General features: G+C 37.1%; 1 protein-coding gene across 2 annotated transcripts in view; it reads right to left on the minus strand.

The window, feature by feature from the left end:
• Nucleotides 1-277: 277 nt before the first annotated feature.
• Ttc8 (tetratricopeptide repeat domain 8) overlaps nucleotides 278-18,087 on the minus strand; it is a 51,124-nt gene continuing 33,314 nt past the window's right edge. For both annotated transcript variants that reach the window (XM_003472465.5, XM_023566127.2), the window contains 6 exons: nucleotides 17,223-17,333; nucleotides 7,242-7,381; nucleotides 5,744-5,918; nucleotides 5,327-5,449; nucleotides 2,483-2,566; nucleotides 278-855 (listed from right to left, as the gene is read on the minus strand). In XM_003472465.5, the coding sequence (XP_003472513.2) occupies nucleotides 739-855; nucleotides 2,483-2,566; nucleotides 5,327-5,449; nucleotides 5,744-5,918; nucleotides 7,242-7,381; nucleotides 17,223-17,333 (750 nt within the window). In that variant the 3' untranslated portion in view covers nucleotides 278-738. The remainder of the gene's footprint in view (nucleotides 856-2,482; nucleotides 2,567-5,326; nucleotides 5,450-5,743; nucleotides 5,919-7,241; nucleotides 7,382-17,222; nucleotides 17,334-18,087) is intronic.

An 18,087-nucleotide genomic window follows, 5' to 3' on the forward strand; every position in this document is an offset into this window, starting at 1 on the left:
GACGTTAATGAGAGCACAATTTCTTGACCAGAAATGGTCAAGAAAGTTCAAGCACCATCCCAGGACCTCGCAATCCACCCTTTCTTGGGACAGACCACAGGTGGACTCCAACCTTAACGTTCTTATCTTAATAAGGTGATATCCTATACATGCCTTTTCAAGAATAAAACAAAATTGGTGGCATATAATTTTAAATGAGTTCATTTATAAGAATACAAGAATACATCTCATTTCAATTGAGATGAATAAAACAAAAACTCAAGAAAATGACAGAATGTTGATGTTTTACATATTGATTTATTTTAAAGCATAATATATATTTGATTTAAAAAGTTTGAAAAAAATGTTTATTCTCTGCTTAGGATAAAGACACACTATTAGTTTTAAAGGCAGATTCCAGACTTCTTAAGTTGTATGATGCCTGATGCTTAAGGATTTTAAAAATATACAATTATGAAAATTTGAGGTAATTATTAATATGGTAAAATAAAACAAGCATCCACCATACAATGTGAGAGATTTCATGATCTACTTGTAAATATTTAAATGCTGTATCTCATAATATCTATGTATAAAATTCTTACTATAAAGTTTTCATTATACATTCTAGTGAAAACTCTTGCAGGCTTTCACTAGGTACTCTGCGCAGCATACAGTATACTGCAGATGTTCCACACATACTACTTTTTGTGTTTGTATAATAGCTTTTCGTAAAAACATTTTTGGTCTCAGGAACTATCAGAGTGTAGAAAAATGCTGCTTTAATTGTTTGATTAATTGTTGTGTATCCACATGATCAGGAAACGCTGCTTCTGCTTTCCGTGCGGCAATGTAACTTCTCTGTAGATCTCCAATCTATAAGGGACACCAGAATACGAACAGGAAAAAAATGAGTACAGAGTGAAAAAAAATACTAGGCTGATGCTGTAGAAATGCAAAGGGCTCTTAAAGGTTACTTGTTTGATTATGCTACTTTAATTTTAGAATTCTTTCACCTAGATTATCTCAAAAACTACATGAGAAAAATAACCAATTATATCATTTATGCTGCAATATAGCTGTCTAGTTATGAATTCAAAAATCTGTGTTTTCTTCCTGTCACTGGCAGTATTATAAACTGCCATTTGAATGCTTAAACAGATCACTTTATATAGCTTAGGAAAACTATTTGTAACATACTACAAGACATGTTTTGACTAGCGTATTTATCTTTTGACAGAAAATTCAAGCAAACAATTTGTATTTAAAATATAATGATATTCTCTGAGAGGTCTTAAAAGGTACCAACACAATAATGTTAGGAAGAACTGTTTTTAACAGTTTATAAAAAAATCTTTGATTTCCAATGAACTCTGTGTTGAAGTCCAGTCCCAAAGGAAAACACACATACTCTGAAAATCACTGAATGTATGCACTTGTAAAATAGCAGAATTTTTTGGTATACATACACATGCACAAACCCTAGGTAATTCAAGTCTGGTGGTTTTTTTGGTAGCATATTTATTTGTGCACTAAAATAGCCGGGGGGCTGGGGATTTAGCTCAGTGGCATAAGTGCCTGCTTGGCAAGCACAAGGTTGAGAGTTTGATCCCTGGTACCAAAAAAGAAAGAAAAACAAAACCAAAAAACATAGCTGGATAGAGTAGCACACCTGTATTCTCACACTCGGGAGTCTGAGGCGGAAGGAACCAGAAAAGTACAAAACACCTACAACAGTGGTTGGTACTTTCAATCATTCAAGAAAATTACAGTTTATGAATTGCAGCTTTTTCTATTTTCAAAACAGAAATGAGAGTACAGATAGGCTCATACTCCTGCTACAAAAAAAAAAAAACATTTTTTATGTATTTTATCAATAAGGACTCTAACATCAAACATTTTGAACCATTTTTGTATCTTCAGGATAGATCCACCTTCCAAGTTAAAGGGTGGTTTCCAAGCAATAGTTAGTTATGCATTCCCTTTTGTTTTCATATTATTAACAAATTTTACATAATCCCTTGTAGCCTTTGGATATTAACTAGCTTGAAACAGTATTAACAATCCCATTTCGTCCATATTGTTCATAATTAAAATGGCTTTCACTAATATCCCTAACTATATACCAATCATGACAGAAACACTGTGGTAATGTGATCAATAAATAACATACAGGATACATTTGCTGTGAAAGCAAACTGAGTATTTTTTTTAATGATTAAATATCATTTTTAAGACAGAAAATATTTCATCTGCAATTTATAATAGTGTTTAGTTAATATCTGGTGATAACGTTTATTTTAAACTGTACCTTGATGCAATATAGATGGTAGTGTGTGTATACAGAATAAGTCAGAGTTTTAAAAAAATCATTTCTTTCAGATTGAAAAATTAACCTTCTGTTCAGGACAATACAGTTAGAATTTTCTTGTTTATTTGTATTTTGAAGCCATGAAAGAACAAGAAACAGATCAGATGATAAATTAATAAAAGAATAGACTACCTTATCAGATATTGCTGCAAAATTAAAATGTGGTTCATACATATGGGGTGCCAAAGACGATGCCGTTTGTAACAGTGCTCGTGCCTGCAAAAAAACAAAACAAAAGATATATCAAAGGCATATGAGCATGTGTCAGTATTACATGTGGTATTTTTTTTAGTAAAAAAAAATTCTTCACCTACAACAACACCTAAATAAGCATGATCCTGTGATATATGCAGATGACATATCTCATGAAATACAATGAATGACCTTTTTAGAAATACAGTTAACTATTGTTATTTTAACAAAATTATATTAACTGTAAGCACCTCAAAAAACAGAAGATATAAGACAGTTGAAAATTTAGAGTACATTAAAAGTTATTTTATGACAAGGATATATAGGGATAAAGAGAAGGGGAAAGTGGAGAAAGGGAAGAAAAAAGAACTAAGATAATTTATATACATTTACCAACTCTCTACAACGAATGTAATTATTAATTACTCCAAGCATGTACTAGTAAAAGTAATTTTTAAAAGATATTTGAGAACCACTTCCTTGTAAAATTTATATTTTAGTATGATATACATTGTAAAATGTAAGTTTAATGGTAAACAAAATTCTCTTAATCTAGTTTTTGTTGTATGCTCTAATTACATGTTGCCTAACATAATTTTTATAAAAAATACCAACAAACCATAATAAACTTCAAAGCCTAAAGAGCTGTGTTGGATGACAGTAAGCAGGAATGTATTATACTGCAGACTGGTTTTTTAAAGGAAATAGCAATGGAAAATGATGAGCTTTCTGTTAGTGAAAATTCTGTTCTCAAAACATAAAATCCACACTTTGGCGGGGGGGAGTGTTTGGTCCTTGCAGGCTCAAAGGATCATATATTGCACAGGCCACTGAGTGGCATGATACACTCAATTATGTCGTTAAGACCACAAACTCAGCATAACACGCTGTTGAACAGACTTCCAGTTTGTAGTTAAACACAAAACTTGTATCCATGACCCCAAGGACAAATTCATGTATCTTTTGGAAATGAAAAATAAAAGGATATCATATAAGATGGTAGGTATTAATTAATAATGAGGTTAGTGGAAAACCTTTTGCTAAAACATTTCAAGTTAATTTTATCCTAGAGAAACTATAAGTAGTAGGAAGGAAAGAAAAATCATCCCTACATATTAGAAAAGAAGAATCACAAAAGCACTGGCTTCATGTCGACCTGAGCAAAGTTCTAGGACACAATAAATGTCCACATTAGAATAATGTTCATAAATCAGAGAATTTGTGAAACAAAGTTATGCTTCTGCCCTTATTAGCAATGTGGTTTGAAGAGCAAGTGTCTGTCCCAGCACACTGTTCACTACGTCTGTAACCCTGGGTACAACTACAGACCCTCTTCCAGTCTCCAACACTTCATCTCTAAAATGGCAGATGTAGTAATAGTTACCTTTAGTTGCCACTAATATTGTGAGAATATAATTAGCTTTTGTTATTTATACAATAATAATAAAACTCATTAAGCACCTATGCTGTGCTCAATACCATGCCTCGACTTTACAGAGATGATCCAGTCTTCACAAAATCACATTCAGCAGAGACTATCAGGTAAGAAGAAGGGAACGGGAAAAATAGGAGAGGAAGGCAAACACTGGTAAAAGGGGGTCTGAATATGATCGAAGTATGTTACAGCATGTATACAATGAACCTCATTATTCTGCACAATTAATATGCAGTAATAAACACATCTTCAGGTAGGTACTGTTATTACTCTATTTTATTGATAGTGCAATTATTCCACAGACACTGACTGGGCACTTTAACATGTGCTGGGTACTATTTCTGATGCTGAGAATACAGCTCTAAATGGCACATGAGGTCCCTGCTTTCACACAGCCAGCGTTCTACACACAAATAAAATAATATCTGATAAAATGAGAAGTACTATGCAGAAGTTAAAAAAAAATAGAAAGGAGCCATGCTAGCCCCTGGTCTCCTTGAGACTGGTGTTGACATGGGTTTTCTAAGGAGGTGGCATTTAAGACTGAGTGACAGAAAGCAACCTAACATTGCAAGGTCAAGAAGGGACATTCTGAAGGCCCTGACGGAAGAAGACTGAGCACCGCGTCATCTGCAGAGCAGCAAGGCAGCTGAGGAGGCCGGAAGTAGGTGAGAAAGCAGGAAGCAGTGAGTGGCACTCGCCGGCTGAGAGGGAGGCACAGACCACGTCATGTGGGGCCTCACAGGCCAGGTTTGAAAGCCCAGGTTTACTCTAAATGCCAGGCACTGAAGGATTTTAAGCAAGATGGTGATGGAATAATCTTTTCTTATAAACATTTTTTAACTCTCCTAGGCCCTTCTGAGGAGGGTGTATTTATCAATGAGTCACCCATGAGGTAAGTGTGGGAAAAGAGCAAGACAGAGATGGCAGCAGGGTGGAACAAGAGGCCCAGGCTCACAATGTGACTTTGAGGAGGGCTACACAGGTTTGCTGAATAGGATACTGGGGCAGGGATGGTGGAGGAAGAAGGAAAAGAGAGGTTTCGAGAGTGGCTCCTAAGAGTTTTGGCAGGGATAGCATGATGGTGGATGGCAGATGGTCAATAATGGAAGAGTTTGCAAAGACAGGGAAGAGCAGGGCGGTGCATAGCATCCTATAAAACCAAATGTTCTCTTTTGGAGTCAGAAAGTAACTTGCCCAAGGTCACACAGCTAGCTCATAAAGGAGCTGGGATTCAAACCCAGGCCTGTCAGATTGTAAAGCTCATTTTAAAATTGTATAGTGACAGCCACAGGTGACAGCTTTTCTCTGAAGGAGGCAGACTATCCTTGGTGTCAGTGTTCCCTGACCTGTTCGACATGGCCCTTCCGCATCTCCAGCACTGCCAGGTTGTTGTAGGCCTCAGCGTGATGGTTGTTGTTGACCAGGGCCAGCCTGAAGCACTGATGGGCCAAATTCACGTCTCCTATGCCCTGAAAGGCAAAGACACATCTGCATGTGTGAAGCCATTCACTGACCCCTTCCCCAACCCTCTCTCTATCTTCCTCAGATAAATCTTTCCCACTACCCAGAGACAGCAAATCCCATTGGTGGGAGTCAAGTACGAATTCTGGGTAATAACTAGGGGATATAACATGAGCTGTGGTGACTGCTAGAAATCTTTAAATTCCCACCTAATACTATAGCCAGGATTTACAATGCCCGAAAATGTCTTCAAACTAATTTATTTTTCTAGAACAGAAATTTGCTATCAAAACCTAACATACCACAGCTACGTGCCCCAGGTTGTACCAGACATCAGCTGCCTCTTCTTCATTTTCCACCAGAGAGAGGGCACGTTCAAATGAGGTCAGAGTCATATCATACTGCTGGGCATAGAAGCAACACAGCCCCAGATTGTTTAAAAGCTGGCAGTTATAGATGCCCATCTGCAAGAGTCGCCTTTTCAAACAAAAAGAGCACAAATGTTAACCGACTTTACAAATGTTACAACATGTATTTTTCACAAAGTTAGAAATGAATGCATTTTATTATTATCAACACCCACAAAGAATATAAATAAAAAAGGTTATTGTAAATGAAAAGGTGTTTAAAGCATCTCTTTTATAAATGGTGTTAGTCATGGGGAATATGTCCCAAGTCAAGGTCAGAAACAATTTATCTATGCTTTCTTTTTCCCCTAAAAGCTTTGTTACAGAATAAAATAAGAAATAGTCATGCAAAAGAAAACCGTCGCATTTTAGTTTTAGAAAGCCTTAGTCCCTGGAGGTAAATCTCTGAGACCCTCCAACCTAATGTGAGGACTATGTGTCACATTTTTCTCTAAGTCGTCAGCTGAACTGAATACTGTTTTTGGCTATCTGAACTTTGTAACTATCTACACTGACTTCCAATGAGCTTCCACCAAGAAGATACCATCAGTGGGTCCCTATATTATCTACAGCTTTCATGCTGCATCTGCATCTCACGAGCCCTGTTTTGCCACTAGACATACTTAATCCCAGAGGGCAAAGGACAAGAGAGTTTAAGCAAATGAAAATTCAACTCAGCTGACTGCGAATGCCTTGACCCACTTTGAAGACGTGAAGTATTCAGCTGCATGTACATGGGATGCATATTATATGTTTTACAGTTCCAGTATTTTAAAGAACCTTTGTCAGCTGCCAGTCATTTCATTGTATGTTACTTCATTCCTTGAATGAAGAGAAAATCATAGTTTTAAAATGTATTTTAGAAGGCATATGTAAGATTAAACTCAGCACGCCCTCAAAAGAGCACCAATGAACATAATTTATTTAGACTTTGAAAAAAAATATTTGGAAGATGAGCTGAAAGAACTTCACACAACAGGTGATTCTGCTTCAGACCCTCATCAAGGTTCAAACGTGGAATCTAGTTCTCTGTATGCTGCTCTTCACTCTTTTGGTCTCGGTGTCTTATGTTTAGTGGTATCAATGCAGGTACTGATGCTAAGGATTTTATGTAACTATGAAGCTGCTATTGATAAAGTGGTAAGTGACTTACTCTTACAGTAAGTTAAAAAGAAACTCTGTCAATTTTCGCAGGTGCATTTCTGCAAGATGCTAACATCCACAATTTCAAATTATTAGATGTTCAAATGCTCAGAAAATATCTGAGTGTTGGAATTTTTAGGTTCATCTATATGTGACCTATATATTATTTCTCTACATTTCTATCCTACTTTTGTTGCTGTCTCACTAATACCTCACAGGTAGGTAGTTTATAAATTGAATGTAAACATACCTGTAAAACCGGAGAGCTATCTCTGGTTGATCAGAATAAAAGTGGTTGCTTCCAATGCATGCGATGGCTTCTACATGAGTATTGTCTTGTTTCAAAACTTCTTTGTAGTATTCAGCTGCTGATGAGCTGTTGTTCATTTCCTATTCTCCACCGAGACAGAAAAGTTTTATTAACACTGAATGAGAAATTATTTTTTTGGGACCAATTTAAGCTCCTTCATTCAGCAAATACTGATTGAGAGCTTGTCACATGTCAGATCCTAGCCTAGGCTCCGGGGACATAATATGAACAAAAAGATGAAGTCATTCTCAGGGAGCCTACAAGCAAATGAATAAATATGGCCTACAATGTCAGGCAAGGAAGAGTGATGTGAAGACACACAGGGTAAGGAGACAGACAGCGAGCGAGCTCCAGGATGTTGCAGAAGGAGAGGTCACCTTAGAGGAGGAACCACTTGGATGGAGATTAAATGAAGCAAGGGATCAAGACGTGAGCACACACAGAGGAGCTCACTCTGGCTGCAGAGATGAGCAAATGTCCAAGCCTAAGATGAAGACAGTTAGAAGAGCCACACAAAGTGTGAGCAAGGCTGGAAAGAAAGACAGTAGCAGAGGAGGAGACCAAAGAGGCAGCCAGCCATGGGAAGAGCTTCAAACTGTTTTCTAAATCCAGAGAAAATAATTAAGAGGAGTAACATAATCATACTGTGCATTTTTCAAAGAGTAAAACTTGGCTGCTAACTGCAAGGCAAACAAAAACAAGGAGGGAGGGTAGCACGGAGACAAAGTATCTAGGGAAGAAATGATGGCAACTTGACCAAGTTCAAAAATAGTTACATATCTAATTAACAGCTGAAGAAACCAGCTGGGCATGGTGGTGCACGCCTGTAATCCCAGCACTCTGGGAGCCTGAAGCATGAGGATTACAAGTTTGAGACCACCCAGGTCAATTTAGGGACTTACTAAAACTCTCTCTCAAAATAAATCAGGTCTAAGGATGTAACTTGGTGCAAATGACTTGAATTCAATCCCTAGTATTACAAAAACAAAACCTTCTGTGATTATTATATACTTTCTAAAACACTGATAATCATAATATATTATTTTTGTTGTTGTTATCAAAATAGGGGCTCACTATACTGCCATGGCTAGTCTGGAACTTCCAGATCAAGTCACCCTTCTGCCTCAGCCTCCTGACTAACTCACTCATCAGCACATCCTGCTCATATAATATTATTAATAAATGTCGTATCTCTCAAATCCACCTTAAGGGCTCAGTTCTGGCTTTGCATCCTTCATGAAGAGTCTCCTGTGTGCTCACTTTCCATGGCTCTTCTGCCTCTCAGCTTAGATGAAATTTCCTGTGACCCACATATTTGATGCTCATAGTTTTTGGTAAGATTTTAATCATATTTCATTACACCCAAAAACCTCAGCCAATTGCAAGAAACACTATGTAATCCTTTTCTAAACATGGAACTTTTACTGATACTTACTGATAGGCTTATTAGATCTAAATGCAATGCAGATCACTCTTGCATACTGTCTATAATATACACATAAAAATAGACTGAATAAAGCATTCCTTTGCATGATGAGCCAAGTTCTTCTGAATCCTGTTTCAACATGGCCATCCATGTCTGTCAGTGATACAGCTTTTCTTCTTTTAATTTTATTTTTGACAACTAATAATTTTACATATTTACGGGGTACGATATGATGCTTTGCTACACGTCCACATGGTGGGAGGACCACATCAGGATAACGAACATATTCCTCACCACACTTTGTTCTCATTTCTGTGTTGAGAACATTCAAAATCCACTCACACCATTTCCCAGCAGTATGTTCTATTTTCTCAGGGATTTTCTTCCAAGTCAGTTATTTTGCTATGCCACTGCCTGTGCTTTCTTGATCACACCAGCAGGTGTCAACGAAAGCTTCCAGGCAACAATCAGAAAGCAAAGGCCAAGTTCGCCCCGTTTGGAATAACTAACAAATTTTTTCACTGGCAGATGTTGACAACTCAGTGACAACAGTCACTTGACTAAGGGATCAAAAGATATTACCAGCTGGATGTGGGGGCACACACCTGTAATCCCAGCACTCTGCAGACCAAGGCAGAAGGATTGTTGCGAGTTCAAGACCAGCCTGGGCTACAAAATGAGTTCAAGGTCAGCTCAAATTGCATAGCAAGACACTGTCTCAAAAAAAAAAAAAAAAAATACTACCTATCATAGCATGCAATTTCAGAGATGTTAGTATGTGAAAATATATCTACTTTTAGAATCCATGAAACTTGGCAAGTTCTTGGAGAGCAATACCACATGGTATGCCTCTCCTTAGCACCAAGTTTAGAGCTTCTAGCTACTGAAAAAGAGTTAAACAACTTCTAGAATTTTCTTATCTCTCATGATTCTATCAGAACAGTCTCTCAAATTTTTGGGTCTCTAGATTCCTTTCAAACTCTTAAAAGCTGCTAAAAATTCTTAAGGAGATTTGTTTACTTAGGTTGTATCTAAAGATGTTTAAAATTCAATGGAAAAAAATTTTTAAATATTTACTAATTCATTCTAAATATTATGCAATAATAAAAAATAATAAAAATAAAATCATTAATGTTAATATATTTTTTATGAAAATATATTAGGCTCTTCTGAATGGAGAAAGCTGCAGAGGGAACACCACACCTGCTATCTGTGGTAGTCTAGCTCAAATTAGTCTAACTCAGAGATAAGAGAGGATCAAGGCTTTGGGGCTGAAGACCTAATGCTACATGCTCCAGTTCTGTTTTTATCAGTAACAACATTAATGAATTAAAAAAGAATTAAAGCCAATAATTTTTTTAAAATGCTGTACATCAGACTATACTGAATGATTCTATTTATGGTTAAAATATGCAAACTCACGTGTGCCCTTTCTGTGAACAAAATTATATTTCCTCCATTCTCCATGAAGTTAGTGCTTCATCTTCTATTTGTCTACATTTTGTGGGTATCTCTCACAAATTTCTCAATTTCAGGAACAGGGTGTTATTTATCAGTTCCATAAAATCCTAATAAAAATTCCCAGGTAGCTCCACATGCGTGGTTTTTCTGATGCGCATTATATTTGAACTTCTTACCCTAAGGCAATAGCATCCCACTGGGTAAGGCTTCTAAATTACAGCTGCCAAAGGTTACTATACCTGCTACAAAGAACACTCCTGCCTCCATGAGCATTTTGTGCAAGCATGGGGATGCACTGAATTATTTTACAATATCTACATACTTGACTGACAGCCACAGAAATGAATTTATGTAGTCACAAGGAATTTGAGACTGAAATATACTTATGTTGCCAACAAATTCCTATACAGTTTTTCAACTGACTTTTTGTAAACTTATAAAATACTTCTCTATGCTAAATAAATTTAAACACAACAAAAGGATACAAAATTAAAAGTAAAAGCCCCAAACTCCAATGCACAGGGGCTTTGTTAGCAGTTTCTTGAGTGTTTTTCTTAAAGAAATTTTATTTGTATGAAGTATACAGACAGCTCTGCATGTTTTTACCCTGAACAGACTCACACTATACATTGTAATATAGTTAATTTTTTTCACTCTTGTGTTTTGGCATTCTTTCCATATCAAAGCAATCTACTTCATTACTTTTTATTTCTATATGATGTCCCAGTGATACATAGACCATAATTTACTTAATGGTCCCTTTTTGGTGAGCCTTAGCTTGCTTCCGCATTTTTTTACCATAAAATATACTATAAAATCATCTATGTGACATATCTTTGTGCACTTGTATGAAAAAAACCCTCAAGAAAAATTTCGAGAAGAACTTTTGTGCCCCAAGAGCACATACATGTTAAAGTCTCATCAGTAGCTGTAAACAGCCACCAAACAGACTGTGCCAAAACACACTGCCAACGACAGCGTTCAGCTGCAGGCTGTTACTCCCAGCCCTGGACAACCCCGGATAGCACAATTTCTGCACCTCTCCCCACCTCATTAAGTGAAAAGTAGCACAGCATTGTTGTTTCAGTTTTTCTTTCCTTAACTTTGACAGAGGTTAGTCTCTTAACACACAAAATAACTATGTTTCTTTTTCTATGAACTGCCAGTTAATTTCCTTTGCCTATTTTTCTATGCTATATTTTGTCCTTTTGTTATTGGCATTTTATTTTCTTCTTTTGTCTTGTCTTTGTTTCATGTGGCTAAATAATTCAGGCTGTTCTCCAACTCCTGGCAATCCTCCTCCTCTGCCTCGCAAATTCTGGGATTATAGACATGTGCCACCACACCCAGTTTATTATATTGGCATTTTAAGCTGCTATAAAGAAATACCATAAACTAGGTAATTTATAGTCAACAGAAATTTATTTGGCTCATAATTCTGATATAAACAGTGCAACTGGGACTCTAGGACTGCTCCTCTCCACAAACCTGAAACCACCACCACTACCCCTGCTCTAACCACCACCACCACCATCTTTGTCCCAAGGCCTACTACTCAGGGGCAGAGATAAGATAAACAGAGATCTCGGAGCCTGCCCTGGAAATTTTTAAAATCCCAAACCAGGGTGCATGTGCACCAGACCCTTGTGCACAACCTACAGTAACCTTTCTTCACCTTGACCTTATTGAAGGTTCATGCCTGTGTACATCCAAGTGTGACTTACAGGAAAGTGTTGCAGGCAGCTGAGCTTGTTAGAAATATTATAGGCAGTGAGATAGGGCTACATCCTCCTTAGAGGCAGTGCAGACACCTGGTACCTGCCAGGAAAGCTAACGCCTCCTGCTGTGGCTCAGGCCTCAAGACAAAAGACTGTACGAAGGCACCCATATCCTGGGATTGATACTCTAGTTCTCATCCCCCTAGGAAGGAGTCACAGCTCTGTAAGAATGCCCGCTTTCCACATTTGTCCTTCATGTAATCAATTTTATCTGAACTATTGATCTTATTGGCTAACTATAGTTATGTCCCACTCTATGCCCATGAGTCTTTTCAGTTCCCTGCCTTCCCCTACCTTGAACCCATGGTTGTACTCAGTCCCTGGAAAAGACAGAGTCCCTGACAACCCGCTCGAGGCCCCTTCTGTCTCTCTTCAGACAGCAGCTTCCTTTCTCTCAATAAATACATTCTACTCTTCACCTCTGCTGTTCCTAAAATTCACTCTTCGGTTTTAGAGAACACGAACTCGCGGACATAGAAGGTTGGGCATTTCATTCCCCTATATCAAAAGGACATGTGCAAGAGACACAGCTGACATGACTCAGCACCTGTCAATCAAACTAGCAGACCCACAGGAGGAGCGCTAGATCGAGAGCAATATTGTAAGTCTCTAAACCCAATGCTCTCTGTGTTCATGCCATGTCTCATTTCACCGCCACAAGCCTGCTCATTGCAAGAGTACTGTCGCCTAGTTAAATTTTGTTTCTGTTTCCTTACCATCCCACACCAAGTCCAATTCTTTGTTCATCACATACAAGAACCGAGGAACTTGTCCAGGATCTCATCACCTCCAGTACCAGTTCTAGAGGCTGAGAAGTCCAAGATCAAGGGGCCACACCTGGTGGGGGCCTCCTAACTGCGCTATACATGACAGAAGGCAGCACTCAGGAGGGAAGGGAGAAGGGCCAAATTCATCCTCTGTGATGAATTACCCACTTTTGTCATAATAGCAGGAAGCCATTCTTGAAAGCAAAACTCCCATGGTCCAACTGCCTTCTAAATATTGTTGTACTGAGGATTAAACACGCAACAAATGAGCTTTGAGGGAGACACTCAAACCACTAGGTGTTGGGTAGGAAACTGCCTTCCTGTATTCAGGAGGCAGAAATGACCCTTGAGGATCCCTGGGCATTGTCTCTGCTTTCTTATTCTAGATGCAATAAGCCTACGACGATGTAAACTCAATTCAAAAACCAAGGAAGTTTGACGTTTATAAACATTCCCTCTGAGTGGACAAGTATAAAAGAAGTTCTTCCAGATGGGTGTCATGGAGTCCCGAATATGAAAGGGTGCTGGTAGAGTCAACAAGTGATTGGAGGAAGGGCTGCAACTCTGTGGTAGAGCACTTGCTGAGTGGAACTAAGGCAGGGAGTGGAGGGAGAGAACTGTGTTTGTGTGGTGTGTGAAATTCTTAGCAAATTTTAAGTGGTATATAGGAGAAGAAAATCAAAAAGTCTTGTCTGTCTCAGATATGACAGGTATTTTCTCTGTTTGACACTGTTGACTTTCGGTTTTGGTTTAGTTTTATTTAAATTTTTGTTGCTATTTAGGAAGTTTATGTTCTCAAGTTTATTGACCTTTCCTAACTGTGTCATGTTTAGAAAGATCTTTATTCCAATTTGCACAAATAATGCATCTGCATTTTCTTCTGGAACTTTCATGGTTTCATTTTTTGAAGTTTTGGCTCCTCGAAGTTTTAAATCTGGCAATAATAAATTATTTTAGTGTGAGAAATCATGACTTATCCAGCTCTATTTTTAAACTATTTAATAATCCAATAATTCATTTGGCTTAACAGGCGATCTTTATCACATCCTAAATTTTCATATGTATGAACATATGTGGGCTCTATTTTCGTCCTTTAATTTATTCCCAAATGTGAACTGTTTAAGTTATACTAGTTCTAGAATAGATTTTATTAATATAGATTTAAAATAACACCTCTAAGTATCTAAACATCATTAAAATACCTAAGAAAGTTGGTATCACTTAAATGATTTTTCCAATAGTTTTATTTTTTTGAACCATTTTACAAAATAGTAACTATATTTAGATTTTCATTTTATAAAATAAAACTGCAAATAATGCAAGGAAATGAGTGGTACAATGGCCCACAAAATGTTTTGCCTCAGAATCATCTAGCTTATTAGAAATACTCCTTAGTCCCAATTTCCATGGCTCCTGAGGAAGGTGATAGGTTTACACACTTCCACCATAATTTTCAGACACAATAAAGTTCAAGGACTACTAGAGTAACATTTCCAGAGTTAGAATCTAATTTCAAACACCTTTCAACAAAGAACAGCTAAAATAGGGCCTGTCTTTCAAACAAAAAATGTCTCCAGAATAACTAAAGCCACCAAAATACAATGTAGATACAATAAACATTTTAAAAGAGGGCCTGTACAAAACAAGCAATGAACCAGAGGCATGTTCTGTATAAATAGGAAACATTTAAAAGATACAATACCAAAACGAAAGTGATAAATAAAAAGGAGAGAACATAATAGCAGAGAATCCTCCCTCAAGGCATATACAATGTAGGCTGCAGTACTGAGGAACAAAGCTCACTAATTAACTCTAAAGTCACTGTCCCATGATGAGAAAAAGAATCCCCTGGAAATCTGACTTTGGCGTGCTGAGTTTTGGCAGAAGGGAAGTTAACTATGTAAATCCAAGGGAGAAGTATTCCACCTATTTCAAGTCAGGGCTTAGTCTTTCACTATTCTATCTGCACAAAACACAGTCCCTACAGTTGTTACTTCCTTTTTTCAAGTGCAAGCTTAATTCAGTGCAGCCACAGAAGGCGGCAGCAAATAAAAGAATCCACCCAGGGACCACACCATACCTCAGCCCTAGCAACAGCCATAGTGACAGAGGCTTGCAAGGACCTCTGAAGAGCACCGTACTGCACAGCGCAGTGGTTCCCCAGCCCTTTCTGCTAGCACTTCCTGCCTCAGAGGAGAAGGGCAAGGACCTGGAAGAGCAGAGCCTAAGCGCTCAGGAGCTCCAACTGCATCAGGAGCATTAGCATGAATTTCACTGGTTTCAAAAACTGATTCCCTTTCATTTCCTTTCTAAAGTTTTTTGGTCCAAGTTTTGTTCATATTCAGTTCAGGGTAACAACAAATGAAGATAGAGCAATACACAAAACATCTATGCTGACTGATCAGAGTCTTTCACGTACATAGTCATCAAAATTATATTTTTAAAAGCAACACATTTTTTACACAATTTAAAATAATATTTTTCCATTTTAAAATATTTTTATAATTTTAAAAATAAAATAAAATAAGAATTTTTAAAATAAATATTTTTCCATTTAGTAAAATCTTTGTTCATTATAAAAAAAATCTGGAAAATATAAAAAATGTAAAAAAGAAAATAAAAAATCATTCACACAAATATAGCAATTATCTCTATCTTCCATTCTTCTTTAGCACAATAATTTTAAAGTGTTGCACCTAGAACTTTCAAGCAATTTAAAGAAAACAGAGATTTTTCTGTTCAGGATTGTAGTTCTGAGCAATGCAATACACTTTTTAGAAGTAATAAAGTAACTGAAACAAAGAAATGAAACCATCTGCACTGGCAGACAACAATTTATTTACTTAGATTTGCAAGAGAATCTATGGACAAGACCTTAAATTCACTGCAGCTAGAATGAAACTTTTTTTTTTTTTTTTGTCTTTTTGAGACAGGGTCTCACTATGCAGTTCACTCTGGCCTTCACTTTGTAGCCCAGGCTGGTCTCAAACTTGCAAAGGATTCTCCTGCCTCAGCCTCCCAAAAACTGGGATTACAGGAGTGTGGCACCATGCCCAGCTTTTTGAAACTAATTTTTAAAGAGTAGTACATTCTTATTCACTTGAAATAAGTAAATAGAAATACAAGAGAGGAAAAAATTAAGGATTCCACTCAGTTTTATCTAGGAATGCATATGTGCAGAAAAGAACCAAATCAGCTATTCTTGGAGAGTCCTGGGCCTGGGAACACAACTGGTTCCCTGCATTGATACAAGCTTTCCCCAACTGACAAACACAGCTTGCTACACTTAACTGTAGGAACAGTAAGGGTTTGTACTGAACACCTGCTTACTGGTGGGAGTTTGAAACTTTGTTATGCAATAGCAGAGAGTATCTGGACTAGCCCCCTAACAGTAACCCCAGATACAGTTTCTAATGAGCTACCCCGGTGGACAACACTTCTTGTGAGTTGTTATAACTTACTTTTGGATGAAATTAGTATATTCTATTTGACTCCAAAGAGAGAACACTGTGGAAGGCTTTCCTCTGAACTTTATACCACATTGGCTTTTGTCCTTTACTGAGTTTGCTTTTTTATCTTTTGCTCTAATAAATCTAAGCTGTGTGTATCACTATAAGCTAAGTACCAGTAATTCTAGGAAATTACTGAATCTCAGGGTGACTTGAGGGACATATTTACAAATTATTCATTGAAGGACAAAAAAGACTTAAGTACATTAAGCGTTGTATCATGCCAGAGAACGGGAAGAAAGGCAACCCACAAGCCCAATCCTATTGTGCGTATATTTAATGCAATTCTGATCAATACACTTGCAGAGTTTTTTTAATGGTTCTTAATTAGTCAATTATAAAATCAATATAGAAGACTGAAGAGCCAAAATTAGCTAACTGTAAAGGAGAAACAAGGTGCCAGAATGTGCCGAACTTGATTTCAGAAATTACCATACAACTATAGTAATTAGGAAACAGGGAGATAACTCAATAGGGCTTCTCAGAGAATTGGACAACATGACCATAAAATATGTAAGAATAAGTATTATACTATAATAGTCAAGACACTCCTGATGAAGATGAACCCTTTTAGATACTAAGTGTTATAAAGTTATAGGCATTAAAGGAACAGACCAATGAACGTAACAGAAAATCCTCAAACCATATCACCAATAAATGAAATAATGGTGTTTGATATTATCAACTTTAGGAAAGGATCAATAAACAGGCTGGGAATACAGGCTATTTGTACAGGGAAAATAATATAAATATCTTATACCACTTTAAATATTCTTCTATATTTCTGAAACACTTCATAATAGACACTTATCTTGACTAGATGTATACACTAAACTCTCTTATTCTACTGATAAATCACAGACTGACAATCATAACTTTATAAATTGTTCTCCTTGTTAGAATCCTGAAGGACTCTGAACTTATTTAGATAACATGTAACCTCAATTTAACCTCAGATTTCAAAATAATTTGAACTTTACCTCATAGATCCTAGCAATCCCACAAAGCAGGGTAACTTCTCCTGGAAACGTATCTAAGCCTTGTTTGAAAAGGTTTAAAGCAGTTACAGGTTGATCCAATGACATGTAAACCTAAAAACAAAACACATTTTAATAAAAGTATCAATTCTTAAAATAACAATACTTATATGTCAAGACTACAACTATGGATTCACAACAAATTATCTACTAGATAACATAGTAAATATTTTTCAGGAATATGCAGAATTAATTTCCAATTATGTTACAGTGTTATTGCCACATGTTACACCTAACGCAATCTTTCACCTTTTCCTCCAACAATTATTTATTATGGACTCACTATTGTCAGAGAGGATGAACAGCAACTAGACAAGAACTCAGGAGAAAACCCTTCCAGGCTAGAACAGGCATGCATATGTCTAGAGGCTGGCATTAGGGAACCAAATAGGAGACTAAAGTTGAAGGCACTGGAGAAAGAGGAAAGAACCCAAGAAACAAGGTCCATGAGGGTAGCAGTGCAGCAGGTGGTTGGGGAAGGCTCCCCAAGAGAGGAGAAACAGGTTTGTAAGGTACGGGGTCACAGAGCTGAGCCGCTGCATGCTGAAGGCTTCCACCTTAACCAGAAACTAGGACATTAGCACGGATAATCCACATGCTTACTAGGAATCTCTGAAATAGTGAAGGAGGATTTTATGGGCAGAAATGTAAGACATGTGCTGTTATGGGTTTGGATCATGAAAAGTTAAGTATTGCTTTGTTAAGAAGCCCAAAGTGCAAATGCAGAAAACTATAATACAGCATTCACCTCTCAAGTATGAGATTACAGGGACAGATATGGATGAAAATATCTTCAATTTTTGACTTA

Source organism: Cavia porcellus, unplaced genomic scaffold (genome assembly GCF_034190915.1).
Source record: "Cavia porcellus strain 051 isolate PalLab524CR breed Dunkin Hartley unplaced genomic scaffold, mCavPor4.1 scaffold_31, whole genome shotgun sequence".
Classification (NCBI taxonomy): Eukaryota; Metazoa; Chordata; class Mammalia; order Rodentia; family Caviidae; genus Cavia; species Cavia porcellus.